This window comes from Zootoca vivipara, chromosome 2 (assembly GCF_965207765.1).
Source record: "Zootoca vivipara chromosome 2, rZooViv2.hap1.1, whole genome shotgun sequence".
Lineage (NCBI taxonomy): Eukaryota > Metazoa > Chordata > Lepidosauria > Squamata > Lacertidae > Zootoca > Zootoca vivipara.
The window spans coordinates 2,894,526-2,908,670 of record NC_142584.1 but is presented as its reverse complement, the minus strand read 5'-3'; the positions used below and the strand labels follow the sequence as shown (position 1 = coordinate 2,908,670).

The 14,145-nt window shown below is 47.9% G+C and overlaps 1 protein-coding gene across 24 annotated transcripts in view; it reads right to left on the bottom strand.

Annotated features, from left to right (window-relative positions):
- Positions 1 to 1,438: 1,438 nt before the first annotated feature.
- ARHGEF25 (Rho guanine nucleotide exchange factor 25) overlaps positions 1,439 to 14,145 on the bottom strand; it is an 86,690-nt gene continuing 73,983 nt past the window's right edge. For 14 of the 24 annotated variants that reach the window (XM_060272162.2, XM_088662820.1, XM_088662818.1 and 11 more), the window contains 7 exons: positions 12,635 to 12,685; positions 12,134 to 12,211; positions 10,237 to 10,431; positions 9,252 to 9,432; positions 6,844 to 7,064; positions 4,150 to 4,254; positions 1,439 to 1,954 (listed from right to left, as the gene is read on the bottom strand). In XM_060272162.2, coding sequence (XP_060128145.2) covers positions 1,844 to 1,954; positions 4,150 to 4,254; positions 6,844 to 7,064; positions 9,252 to 9,432; positions 10,237 to 10,431; positions 12,134 to 12,211; positions 12,635 to 12,685 — 942 coding nt within the window. In that variant the 3' untranslated portion in view covers positions 1,439 to 1,843. Of the gene's footprint in view, positions 1,955 to 4,139; positions 4,255 to 6,843; positions 7,065 to 9,251; positions 9,433 to 10,236; positions 10,432 to 12,133; positions 12,212 to 12,634; positions 12,686 to 14,145 lie in introns of all 24 variants that reach the window. The other 10 variants (XM_088662826.1, XM_060272160.2, XM_088662816.1 and 7 more) reach the window with 2 other exon arrangements.

Here is a 14,145-nt window from a genome sequence, read left to right as displayed (position 1 = left end):
CCGGGTCCCGCTCAGTTGGGACTCCGCGCGGTGCGCGCTGCTGCCCTTGCCGGCTCCCGCTGAGGCGGAAGTGAAAGCGGGGAGGGTGTTTGGCCCCATTAATAGAGGGAGCCGAACGTAGCGGAGGGGCGAGTCAGCGCGGTGGCCGAGCTTTTCGTATAAGGTGAAGGCTGAGGGGACGGTGCTGTGGGGCGGAGGGTGGGAGAGCGAGAGACACAGAGAGGGCGGGGGCGGAGGTTGTTCCGGATCTACGGCCGCTGGGTGCGAGGCCCCGGGTGCGGCGGTCTCGGCTCGCTCACCGGGCCTGAAGGAGAGGAGGCTGGGTGCGGCTCCGTTAACGGCGCCTGAGCGGCTGCTTCTCCTTCCGCTCGCCTCTTCACTGGGTTCTGCGTTTGCTGAGGGATTTGGAGCGTCGAGGAGTGGCTGACTGGGCCCTGCCCTGGTCTAGGAAGGCGGGGAGCAAATTCGGGTTGGTTTTTTTTTGCGGCGCGGGGGTGGTGGTGGTGGGATATTTTACCCGCTTTGCTATCCTCCGCCTGTGTGTAACAGGAGCGGGTCTCCTTCACGAACACCGGCAGTGCCTGTGTCGCAGACCCGGCAGGAGAAGCCCGGGGCGGGGGGGGAGGGTTGGTTCCTCTTTCCTCGTCTGGCTCCCTCCTTCCCTTCCACCAGCGCCCTCCCCGGAACAAAGAAACGTGGGAAAGGGGAAACGGGCCGCCCTCCCCCAGGGTCCTGTCACAGTGCAGGTCGCCCGGGACCCTTCAGCTCCCGAGTCCTCGGGAAGCTCTAGAAGGTGAGAGCTGAGGAACAGCTTGCAAGCCCAGCCCAAGTTCCTTCTCCCCGCCCCTCCCGGCCAAACAATAAAGCTTCCCGTAGCTGCCGGCTCAAGCAAGGCATGTTGGATGACTTCCCGGTGGTGGTGTTAGCCCTGTTCGTGTTATTGCCGAACTTTTGTAGCCTTTGCTCTCTTCTCCACTTTTCCCGTGTAGCACAGCGCCGAGTCCCGACTGAGCGGGAGCCGGCAAACACAGCAGCGCGCGCCACGCCGAGTCCCGACCCAGCGGGACCTGGCAAAGACAGCAGCGCGCGCTGCACTGAGCCCAACCCAGCAAAACTCTCTGAAAGCTTAATACCAGGAAAAATTTTAAAAAGCTTAACAAAAAAAATAAGACATCCCCTGAAAATAAGCCGTGGTGTGTTTTTTTGGAAGAAAAATAAATATAAGACATGTCTTAAAATGTGAGAAACACGGTATATATCCTCTGTGCTAGGAGGGGAAGCAGTGTAAAGGAAGATGTTGTGAAACTGGCCAACAAGGTATTAGCGTTTGCCCTAAATAAAGTGCAAGGCCAAGAGAAGGGGACCTAGCACATGGTGCACAAGTTACTCACGGAAGAGCCTGCATGAAGATGGAGGTGTCCTGGAGCAATTTATCTCCTTGTTTGTTTTAACTAAAATCTTTATTATTACAACAAACAAAATAAAATTCTCAGTTCACACAATGCAACACCCTCGTCCAAGAGCCCCGACCTGAAGCCCCTACAGCCCCACAGCATGCATATACAGGGGTCTGGAGAAAAGGAAAGGGCCACCAGTGGCATTCTCTGGTTCCAATGTGGGGGTTCTGCGCCCCTTTCATAGGATGGGGGGGGTGTCTGGGCAAACAGAGCAGGACCAGAGGGCAGCAAGAGTTTCCACCATGAGCTGCTGCTGTGTCTCTTTCCCATGGAGACAGCAGAAGGAGGGAGGGGAGAAGAGGAGGAGGGAAGAGCTAGATAGATTTCCCCAGTCAAAGCCCCCCCCCCCCCGCTGGTCTGACAGCGGCTTTCCCACAGTCCAAGAGTCACAGCTCATCCTCATCAAGTTGGGCAAGTTGAGCACAGCCTTGAGGGAAACTGATTTCCGGGACTTCAGGATCAGGGAGCAGCGGCCTGGCGTCGTCATCACTCGGGGCCTGTCGGGGACAGAGGAACAATGAAAACTCTGGAAAGGTTCCTGAAATGTATTTTGCAAGACTCCCACCGCACACCCTTTGGCTTTATCTTATCAACAGGTAGGACAGTGTAATACTTTGGTTTAATATATCTACTCTGGGGTAATCCAATTCTATGCTGCGAAAAGCTGCGTTCTGCATTCTGTATCAATTATGCAAATTAATCATCTTAAGTACTGCCTTGCTGGATCAGGCCAAGGTGCATCAAATCCAACATTCTGTGTCTCAGCAGCAGCCAACATGATGCCTCTTTGAAACACGCAAGGCAGGGAATGAAGGAGATGATTTTTTCCTGTTGTTGCCAAACCTTAGATCTAGAAGGAGACTCCACCACACTCCTTGGTAGCAAATTCCACTGCCGAACAGCTCTTACTGTCAGGAAGTTCTTCCTAATGTTTAGGTGGAATTTTCTTTCTTGTAGTTTGAATCCGTTGCTCCGTGTCCGCTTCTCTGGAGCAGCAGAAAACAATCTTTCTCCCTCCTCTATATGACATCCTTTTATATATTTGAACATGGCTATCATATCACCCCTTAACCTTCTCTTCTCCAGGCTAAACATACCCAGCTCCCTAAGCCGTTCCTCATAAGGCATCGTTTCCAGGCCTTTGACCATTTTGGTTGCCCTCTTCTGGACACGTTCCAGCTTGTCAATATCCTTCTTGAACTGTGGTGCCCAGAACTGGACACAGTACTCCAGGTGAGGTCTGACCAGAGCAGCCCACTTTTTGTATGTCTCCCACATATGTGGAATACAAAGTTTAACTTTTAATCTATAGATTTAATCCTAAATTCATCTCCTACATCAATGATTTTCATCCTTTTTTCCTTTGGATTGCACTTTCAGAATAGATTTTTTTGCACCACACTAATTTTTTTATTGATAAGAAATATATTGGAATGGCAATTATAGATCACAACTATGATTGTTCTCAGCATCACCTTATGCTCTTGCTCTCATTTTGGAAATATATCTATCCATACATTGCAAGGTTTTTTTATACTATGCTATAATGAAATGTTTCTTTTATTCTCCTTGAATCTTCCTGCCATGCGTGCCATCCTCTCCTTGTGCCACAGCCTTTGAGAAGCAATAGCCTACATACGCAGAAGTTCCTTTTCGCTAATAGCTATGGCTAGATCAGTTGTGTATGACAAATTTGCCTATACAGTATATACTCAGGCTTACTCTCAATCAGGGATGAGGAACCCGTGGTCCTTCAGACATGTTTGACTCCACCTCCATCCTGGTCAAGAAGGGTCTTAATGGCTACTAGTTATGAACCTTGGAATACCAGTATCTGGTATCTCAAAAGCACAAGTGGGGAGAACATGCTATTGCGCTTAGATCAGCTTATGCATTTCCCAAAGGGTCCTGATTGGCTGTGAGTACAGGATGCTGGGCTAGAAGGGCCCTTGGCATCAAGCAGGGCTCATTTTATGCCAGGCATATAGGCAAACTCTGCCCTCCAGATGCTCTTACATTCCCCTCAGCCCCAGCCAGCAAAGCCAATGAGATCAGAAACAGTGGGAGTTGCAGTCCAACAGCTTCTCAAGAGGCACAGTTTCCTCATTTCTCTTTAAAGCAAAACCAATGATAAGAGCATAAGACAATTCATTGGGCAATGTCTGCCCATGTTGTCAGCCTGAGAGTGAAGCAGATTGCAGGTAAATGGAGGAAGAAAAGTGTATATGGCATGCTTTCAAAATCTCTTGTGGGAAGGATAGCACAGCATCAAAAAGCCTGCCAAAAATAAAATTACTGGCATATGAATGCATCAGCAATGGTAAACAACGCAAGAGATGAGAACGTACTCTACTAACACAGCAATGAATTTCAGACTGTGTTCTGGGGAACCCTGGGGTTCCTTTGGAAGAATGTCAGTGGTTTCTCACTGAGAAGAAGGCCACTATAGGCAGAAGCTTTGAATTCTGCAGCCAGTGCCAGATTCTGCATTTTTTCCTAGGCTTCTGTGGCACGGCGGAAACATGTGGTCAAGTGGTGGGGACATGTGGGGACATGTGTGTGTGTGTGTGTGTGTGTGTGTGTGTGTGTGTGTGTGTATAAAACATCAGTCCCAATGAAAGTTAAATAAATGTGAATATGGAATCCTCACTCAGATTAAAAGGAACACTTCCTCTCCCCTACCAAAACTCACTGTGTGCAGGGACTCCTGCTGGGAGGAATTGGAGAGATGCACCTCAGAGCCATTGGAAGGTATGTGAACTGGTCCAGGCCCTGGAGAGCTTTGGCTGCGAGATGGCTGGGGGCAGAAAGCAAACTGGGTTTAATATGGGTGGGGAGTAGACAACACTCCAGCACAGAAACCAAGCCTAGCATTTTAGAGACGGGTGCTCTCAATTTCGTGTCATATTATGTGAGAAAGCATGCATAGTTTGTCCTGAAGTCAAACAACATCTCACACTGAAAGCACGCCATGCAAGCTTCATAGTTTCACAAGACCCCTGACCTGGCAGGGATTCTGGCAATCCAATTCATCAAATGAGGGCATCTAATCTCCCAAAGGACAAAACAGACAGACATCCTCTTGCAAATCTCTCTCTGCCTCTATTAGAGATCAGTCTGATCATCTTTTCATCTAATCTGGAATCAGAAACCTGTAGAGCCCTGAAGCTTACTAAGCCAGCACAGCACTCTTCCTACCTCCTCCTCCAACTCATATCTGAGAACAGAAATCAGCACTCTTGTCTTCACCAGTGTCTTCACAGAAAAGTGTTCAGTACCTCGGGCTCCTGGTCTCCCCCCTCCCCATTTACTATAGGTTTTAGTGATTAACATTTTTAAAAATCACAACAACAGATAATCCTCATCAGAAATAATACAATATAACCAAGGAAAAAAACCAATAACTACTGAACGATTATTTATCGGATAGACGACTCCAACGGTTATCATGAAAAATTAAAACAGAGGGAAACTGAAGGAGAGGCAGTCAATGTAACAAGAAGAAAAATGATTATGATATTGGCAGTGGTTAATGAACACAAACAATATTTGGATGGTTTCAGAATGGGTGAAGCTTGCTTATGTATGAGTAACAAACCTACTCTGAATTTTCTCTACCCTCCCCTTCCCTGCAACATGTTTGGAGGAGTGTGTGAATATCTTCACATGTATGCATGCAAGGATCTATGGGCTGGATATTAAAGGCTTGTTTATCAGCAGCAGACACCCCTACTTCTCTTCTCTCTTGCCTGGCTCCAGTTCTACCTCTCTCACCCATCACCTCAGCGACAGAGCAAGCCACAGAACCAGCCTGGCTGAGACCATGATGCTGGAGAAATGGTTAGCAGCACACCTGTCCATCTGGAGGGTCTGGCAGGTGAGATGATGAAGACGTCATCTCACCCTGGCAGCCTGGGAAAGAATTAGCCGTCTCCCTGGCTGCTCTCCTGTTAGTCACCCAAGGGGAACTCAAAAGTCCCCTCCTCTGCCCCTCTCTTCCTGAATACCTGCTGCCCAGTTTGAAGTTTCAGAACAGAGGCCCTAGACCCAATTCCCTCCCACCCCATTACTCTTGGCAACAGATAGTGTCCAGACACAGGTTGCTTCGGTGATTGTTTTGTGTGTACATAGCCATTCAGATGTTAAAACCTTCTTTTTTTAGTGAACATTTAAACCTTTCACAAAACATTGTGGTCTCTGCCCACCCTATGCTTAAAAGCCAAGCCACACACTACCTACCGCTAAGTGTGTTTTTTGAAACCCAGGTGAGCTTAGATTGTTTGGTGGAGGCAACCAGAAAAATACAGACTTCCACCTGGTGGCAGCGGAAGGGCCACTAGCCTGGTCTCCACTTCCTCACATGGCCCATTTTGGGGAACTGTGACACACTGTGTTGCATAAGCTCACTTAACAGAGGCCATACACTCCCGAACATCCCTTAAGCACACTCAGTTATATTCTTAGTGTTGGAGCAGCTTATGCATGGGTTGCTCAACACATGCTTCTGCAGGAAGCGGATGATTCTAATCCATTAGCAGTTACCACTCTGGATTAATCAATGAAGGGTACAAGGAGAAAATCTATCTGCATGCGATGAGGTCAATATCCTCTAGCTTAACAGATCCTAAGATTTTTTCCCAAACAGGAAAACATGTCTCATCTATTTCCTTCTTATTTTTAAAGCTATCTACACTGCCCCTTGATATAAATATTTGTGGGATGGCTTACAAACGAGACTAAAATACTAACTGAGCATTGAGCTCCAATTTCTCATTTTTGTTGTTGAGCAGCAGTTAACAAGGAGGTTCTCAGTAATGCTGACGCAGTAATGCTCCTGAATACCAGTGGGTGAAAACTGCAAGAAGGGAAGAGTGGGTGGTGTGCCCAAGTTCTGCCTGTAGACTTCCCATAGCCCTCTGGCTGGCCCTTGTGAAAATAGGATGCTGGTCTAGGTGGGCTACTGGCCTGATCCTGCAGGCCCTTATTGTGTTCTGAAGAGGTTAAATGCCTACATTTTTTGAACATGTCCCCTTGGCCATTTTTTAAAATGAAATTTTGTTAGACAATAGTGATATGAATTGTGTGGGAAAGATAAGCTTCTTTTGTCTCTGTGACAGCATGTGTACAATGCAATCTCAAGGCAGCACACACGGAGGATTGTTTTAATGACAAATGATTGTTTTCATGCTCTGCTTCACATAGCTCTTGCAAACTATACATGTGTTAATGAGGTTTAACAAATGTAAGCACCGAATTTCAAATTCTTGTTGCCAATTACTAGCCCCTTTCACTCCAAAGCTAGAACAGGAACTTCACCTGTGCCAGCCAAACCTCTCAAAGCTGTCAATTCAACAGGGACCATCCATTTAAGACCTTCCTACCTTACCTCAACATAGGCCTGTTGCTCAGGCTGGCCTGGGCCAGGAAGGTAGAGGGAGGGGAGAGAGGCATTGTGAGGCTGGAGGCTGGATCCCTTGCTCTGGTCCATGGAGACGGAGGAGCAGGGCCGGCTGGGTCCACCAGGCAGTGAATGATGCGGGACGCCAATACGTCCTAGGCTATGGGTTTTGCTTTCTCGGCGCTGGTACTCTATGGGCGACTGCAGTGCTGGCAAGAAAACAGAAAGGGGCAATGAACTGCAGGGTCACACACTGGAAACACAAAAGGCTCTGAATTCCATTAGTGAAACTTAATCTTCTGCAAGAAAGAAAGAAAAAGACTTCTTAGGGGAGTGATGCAGGAACCACTGGGTGAAATCTCACAGCACCCCCCACAGCCCCACCTGCTTAGGTGTGCTTCAAGCAGCTTCCAATGCTTCTCTCAAAAGCCACTGTCAAAAGGTGTCTCAAGCACCCTCATCCTTCCTTCCGTTGCAAAAAAGCAGGAGAGGTGAGCTGCATCAGGAGCCACCACTTCAATGTGCTTGAGGTGCCTGAACACAGCAGCTCCTGGAAACTGCACAGCAGGGACAGGAGGAAGCCCAGCAAGCAGATGAGGGGCCACAGGCCACTCTAGGGGGCATTGCAGCTCTTAAGAGCAACACCACCCCATGCACAAACCCCCTCCCCCAACTCCCATTGCTTAATATCATCACTACCCCACGCTCTTATTTCTCTCTTTTGAGAGATTAAGGGGCAGTGAATATCTTAAGGGGGGGCAGCTCTGCCCCTGCCCACACTGGCATGTGGTCTCCAACAGATTTCCCCATGGGGAACATGGCCCTTGGTGGAATAAAGGTTTCCTAAACATGGTCCATGCATTCAAGTTAAGAGTTATTCAGAACTGATCTACACATGATGCAAAATGGCAGGGTAGAAATCTTTACTATCCGACTTCAAGCTGAAGGGTGAGAATCCTATTTTTTTATTGCTTCCATGTGTGTGTGGGGGGGCATACTACCTTTTCTCAACACAGCAAATCAGGGAGCAAGATTTAGAATATACCGATAGATCTCTCAGCTTTTTATTTGAGAAAGTGTTAAAAAATGTGACCTCCTGCTTACTGGCAGTCTGAAGTCATACAGTCCACTTCAGCTCTGCCATCTACTTTGGGACTCATCCCACCCTTCCAAAGTTGTGTTGGCTCGATCTGCAAAGCTTGCGCTTCAAGTAAAAATGTATGGCTAGTTGAGACATGTGTGTACATCACTTGATTGCACAATTAAGGCCTGACTTGCACATATGTGAGAAGATGGTAATGTAGTATTAGAGCTGGGGGTCGGGCGCTGGTATATAGAAGGAGACAGACATAGAATGGATTGTTCCTCCAGATGACCTATTTAATGAACATTCCTACTGATTTTGCAGGAGTGATTCAATTGTATACCAGAACTGTAGGTTTGCACCATTTAAAGTGGATTAAAGTGCTCCAAAACCATAGCAAATAAATGGTCCTTGACATTTAACATCCCCCCACACAAATAATCAGAATGAATACTCAATAAAAAGCTAAATGTAATCCAATCTCTGCATAAGCTTTGTGCAAGCAAATCAGGATGAGTACTCAATAAATATCAGGGCCCTTATTATGGTTTTATTCCTGCTGATATGATAGGGTGGCATGGAATTGGGGTGTTTATCACTTTAATTATTATTTTTTGTACTTGGGATCAATTTTGAAAATAACTTTAGAAATAACTTAAAGCAAACTTAAGCAAACCTATTGCTAGGTCATTTCTTTCACTCAGAAAGAGCCAAACTGTATTTAAACTCACTGAAAGGCAGTAGCCTCTAATTCACATTATTCTTTGAAAATTGTCTATTCCCCACCCCCGCTCCACCATCTAGAACAGGGGTCCCCAAACTTACCTGGCTTCGGGCCGGATGCCTGCTGCGCTGATTGCGTGGTGGGCCAGAGGGTGGGGGAGCGCGCGCGGGGGCGCAGAGCATGCAGCTGTGTGCGCGCATGCGCAAACGCTATTTCTGACACACTCCCGACCTAGAAAGTGCCGGAAATAGCTTGTGCGCATGTGCAGAAGCCTTCTCCAACCTGGAAGTACACCGGAAATGATGCTTGTGCATGTGCACAAGCTATTTCTGTTGCTTTTCCAGGTCGGAAGTCGGCAGCCGGGGGCTGCATAAAAGAGCCTCGGGGACCCCTGATCTAGAAGTGAGCTGAAGTTTCCCATACTTCTGCAAAGCATTGTAGAAATATTTTAGCTTTCATATTCCATCCAGACCAGGAGTGAGGAAAATGAAGAAATATTGAGGCATCACTCCTTGAAGAAGGCTGGTTGTTGTTTAAAGGGTAGTGGGTGCCCGAGTTAGGAACAGACCATCTCTTTGAACCCCCTACCATTGAGGAAGTCACGTTGCGTCTCCAAGATGAGGCTGATGTCAGCCACCCAGGCCTGGGCAATCTCTGACGTTGCTGCCTGCAGTACGTAACGGATGGTGCCCCGTTCTGCGCCGCGAGAGATCAGTGCAAATTTGCAGGGATCATTATCCACGCAGGGCTCCAGGCCCAAACAGCTGACCTGGCAGTGAGATGGATAGTGGGTAGGTAATGACCATTCAAAAGCAAGAAAAGAAGAAGATATTAGCAATAAAACAGACAAACAGGGAGGGCCTGTGCAGTCAAGCAAAAGGAAGAGCCTGTATTAATTAATTAATTTAGTAAACAGATTTGGGCACATCTGCACATTCATGAAGTCCTAGAAATTATGTGGTTCTCTGGATATAACCAAGTTCTGCACACCAAGCCAGCCTATATTCTTGTGCCAAGAAAAGCTACATTCTGAAACCTGAGCAAAGAATGGAAAGCCAGCTAATTTCCATATTTGCTTGCTTCGCACTATAGTCCCCTGCTCTCTGCTCCCGAGATTACGCCAAGCAATACCCCCACACTTTCGATCCTATCTTCACAGCCATAAGGCTATAAATTTATATAAGGTAGGATTCAGCTACTGAGCCCATCAGTGGAAGCCCTTTTGCAATGGGCCTCCTCCCTCCCCTTGCACGCACCCCAAAATTGGCTCTGAGGAGGGGAGTCAGAAGAATCCCCGTAACCGTGCATTGGGGTAGAAAAGGGGGTTGTTCTGTCTCACAAGCTGAAATACTTACACAGACGGAACGTTTGCAATAGCCCACCACGTTGAATTTCACTCACAATTTCTAGCCATATAAAATTTAAACACATGCATAGACGCTCAGGATGCCAAATTCAGTGCTCATGATTACATTCTGCAGATGCACAGCGCAACCGCAGAAACATGGGGTAAAGAGCCATAGGTAGGGGAATACAGGCTTGCCTGAGTTCTCTGCTATTAGCTCTGTAATACCTTGATGCTGCTCTTGAAGGCATATGTTGGAGCGGCATATGGACCGCGCCGCCGCTCCAGGGTCTCACTCAGGATGACAATCTGCTCAAAGAGAAAGATGCGCCGCTCACGGCCCCGGGCCAGGATCCCGCCTGCCTGCTCCGTCACCCAGAAGGTGTTCTGCTGCAGCAGCTTCCCCTGCGCAGTCAGTTTCCCCTGGAGAAGAGAGGGCGGATCCTGGTTACTCAGCTGGGGAGAAGGCACAAAACTGCCCTGTTCTTAGAGCAGAAGACTCAGAATTACCACTTGCAGATGACGGACTGCACCTTTGAATTCTGACCCATCTCAAAAACTGCCTGCCTGTAGAAAACTAACCTGCCAAGGAGAAGCTTAGGTTTGGGTTCTTTTAGATCTGAGGCAGCACTGAAATGTGCACTTGCATTTCAAGCAGTGCATTCCCAGGAAGGGCTGTGCCACATGATATTTCACAACATGTCTGAGGGCTCGCCCACACTTCTGCTTCTGCCGTGCCGAGAAAGGAGGGGGCCAAGTGGTTTCCCCCTTGCCCCACTCCTTTCCCAGGGAAAGCCGCTCTTTAGCTTCAAATCAGGGCAAACAGCAATCCAAAGAAAACAACAAAAGAGCAGTTTTCCTCAGGACAAAGCAGTGGGACAAGGGGTGTGGATTAGGGCAAATTGCTTCAGTGAGGGGCCTTAAAAATATGTTTCTGGGTGTGAGGAATTCAAATCTGCTATAATTTTTGTGACTGGGCAACATTTGGCTTGAAACGTCTACTGTACACTGTTTTCGGAAAGCCAAATAATTTTTTATTTTACCTTCAAAAATGTCATGTAATGCTTAATAATTAACAAACAAACAAACAAATGCAAGTACTTGGCAATCGTTTTTAATAATTTCTATGCAATTTTACACACATTTTCATTACTAAACAAAACTATATTAATTTAACCAAAATATCTTTTGAATTTCCAAGTCATGTTTCCAACTTTTCAGTACCCCTCATTTTTGGAATTTGAAAGCTGAAAAATTCAACACGCCCTGATGTGCTAGGGTCCTGAGACCTAATTCTTTTAATTACCTCTCCCTTTTCTACCCACATGAAGGGACCCAGGTGGCTCTGTGGGTTAAACCACTGAGCCTAGGGCTTGCTGATCAGAAGGTCAGCAGTTCAAATCCCTGTGATGGGGTGAGCTCCCGTTGCTTGGTCCCAGCTCCTGCCAACCTAGCAGTTCGAAAGCACGTCAAAATGCAAGTAGATAAATAGGAACCGCTACAGCGGGAAGGTAAACGGCGTTTCCATGTGCTGCTCTGGTTTGCCAGAAGCGGCTTTGTCATGCTGGCCACATGACCTGGAAGCTATACGCCGGCTCCCTCGGCCAATAATGCGAGATGAGCGCACAACCCCAGAGTCGGTCACGACTGGACGTAATGGTCAGGGGTCCCTTTACCTTTACCTTTTTTCTACCCACATATTCCTATTATTTTAAGCTCACGATTCCCAGATCAACATACACAGAACAGAGGTGGAGGACCCTCATTTTAAAATGCCTATTATTATTATTATTATTATTATTATTATTATTATTATTATTATTATAATACTGCCTTTTATCTGAAGATCTCAGGGCGGTTCACAACATTAAAATACAGGATAGAAGCACAAAATAGTTAAAACAAAAATAAAACAATAACCCCCTCTCCCACATTTAAAAGGCCATAGAATATTAACCAGCCCAAGGCCTGGGTTCAATGCCCCAATGCAAAAAATGTATTTCAAGGCCCCAATGCAAAAAATGAAGGTGCCTTCTGCAGTAGAGTTGGGAAAATCAGGGCTAAGAGCCTAGCTCCCACGGGATCTGTAGAATCTCCAAGCCAGCCATTGATTCCCAGGGCCTACCTCAAAGCCCTGAAGACGCCCCACATTCATCATGTCATTGCAGCGCTTAGGAACAAAACACATCACCTCCACAGCTCTCTGAAAGGCAAAGGAAAGCAGTCGGGCAAAAGCGGTGGACCAGAATGGCATGGTGGCTGGCTGGCTGTGCCCGCCCCCATGGTGAGCAGCACCAGCATCATCAAACCCAGGAGATGCAGGGCAGGTGAAACAACACTGGACAACCTGCCCCATTTAGACTGATGGGCCATAGTTCCATGTAAACACTCTTATGAGATATGGATTCAAGACCCCTGTCTGCTATGAGTGCAGCCTCGGGAACATAATGAAGCCTCTCCTCCCTCTCTCAAGGCACACCCAGAATGAAAAGATGCCCATACCATGTGGTAACCCTCGTGGGACAGTTCTGCAGATCCTGGTTTGCAAGCAGCAGTGTAATGACATCCAGTCCATACATAAGGGTGGGACTGGGGAGCAACAGCTACAAGTGCCTCCTAGTCCTACCTCCAGCTGTTCTGTGTCCTTGCCAGCTTTGCCATAGTATTTCAGGAAATCCTGGGAGGGAAAAGAGGAAATGAACAAGTGCATTCTTTACTGGTAGGAGTCCTTGATGAGTGAGTGGGATTTCACTGGAGCCAAGCCATGCAACCAACTCCAAGTGGCAGTGTTGGCCACCAACCTTGATGGCTCATCCCTGTGACTCCCCCCACACTGTCCCAACCCATGACCTATTCTGCCTCCCCCACCCCCCCACCCCAGTTTATCCCTCTGACTGTCCCCACCCTGTCCCGACCCATAAGCCATCACTCCCCCTCCCCTCTCCTCCGGCACATCCCTGTGACTGGTCCCAGTCCCCTCCCTGCACCTCTCCTCCCCCCACCCTTCGGCTCACCCCTGTGATTCCCCCCACCCCCTGCCCACCCCCCTGGCTCATCCCTGCGATTCCCCCAGTGCCAGTGTCAGCGTATCCCAGCCTGTATGTCAGGTATTCGGCATTGGGGGGGGGAGGCAACGGCGGGGCATGGGGTGGTTTTCGGCGTGTTGTCAGCGTGGCACACTCTGTCTGTGACGGTTGGATGTGGGGGGCTAGGGGCAGGATACTGGCGTTGGGCTTTGTGGAGGAATGGCTTTTGTGGCAGTTATAGAATGTTGGTAGGTGACGTCACGATCTTGCCCTGGCCTTGGAGACGCAGCTTCTGGCGTCTATTTCCCAGCATGCACTTTCGTCTGAGTTGTGAGTTCCGGAACACGGGGTTTTTGAGGTTTTACCTGGCCCAGGTGTGAAATCTGTCTACGTGAACTGTATATGGTCACTCGCATATTCGCTTGAGACGTTGTGTCCAAATTTGAATGCAATTGGTCAAGTGGTTTCAGAGAAAAGTGGAGACCCACCCACATGGCCAGTTTACATTTTTATATATATAGATGATTCAGACTGTGCTGTCTGCTTATAGGAACACACCTGCCTTCACTGATGCCCTCCTTGCATATTTGTAAATAAAGCAGGTATTATGCATAAGCTGACTTCTGCTTGCACATCAGGACTTCACCTTATCCTCCTCCTCCCCCACTACAGCCCCCCCAATTCCCCCTAAATCTGTCCCCCAATCTTCCAGAACATATTTTGGGGGTGTGGGGGGATGCATGGAAGGAGCAGAGTAAGGTGAAGCAAGCAGGAGTCTGTTCCACTTGTGCATGGACAACTTTGGGTACAACCTGAAGTCTCAAGAGCTCTCTTCTTCCAAGGGGAACTAAACCTAGCAGTGCTATCTTTCAAACCTTTCATTGCTTGGGGAAATGGGGAGCAAGTGGGACTCTGCAAGGAACTGTAGCCACCAAGTGCCTTCATATGACAACTACCATGTAAACTGGAAGCTGCCCTAACCCTGGTTCCAGCTCTGGAGGTAAATACATCCATTACCCATTAGGTGGTGCTAGGCAGCCAACAGAGACCCCAGCTACTCCTTTTGTGACATTGGGATGGTTTGCTGTCCTGCAGGTGACTTCAGCCTGCA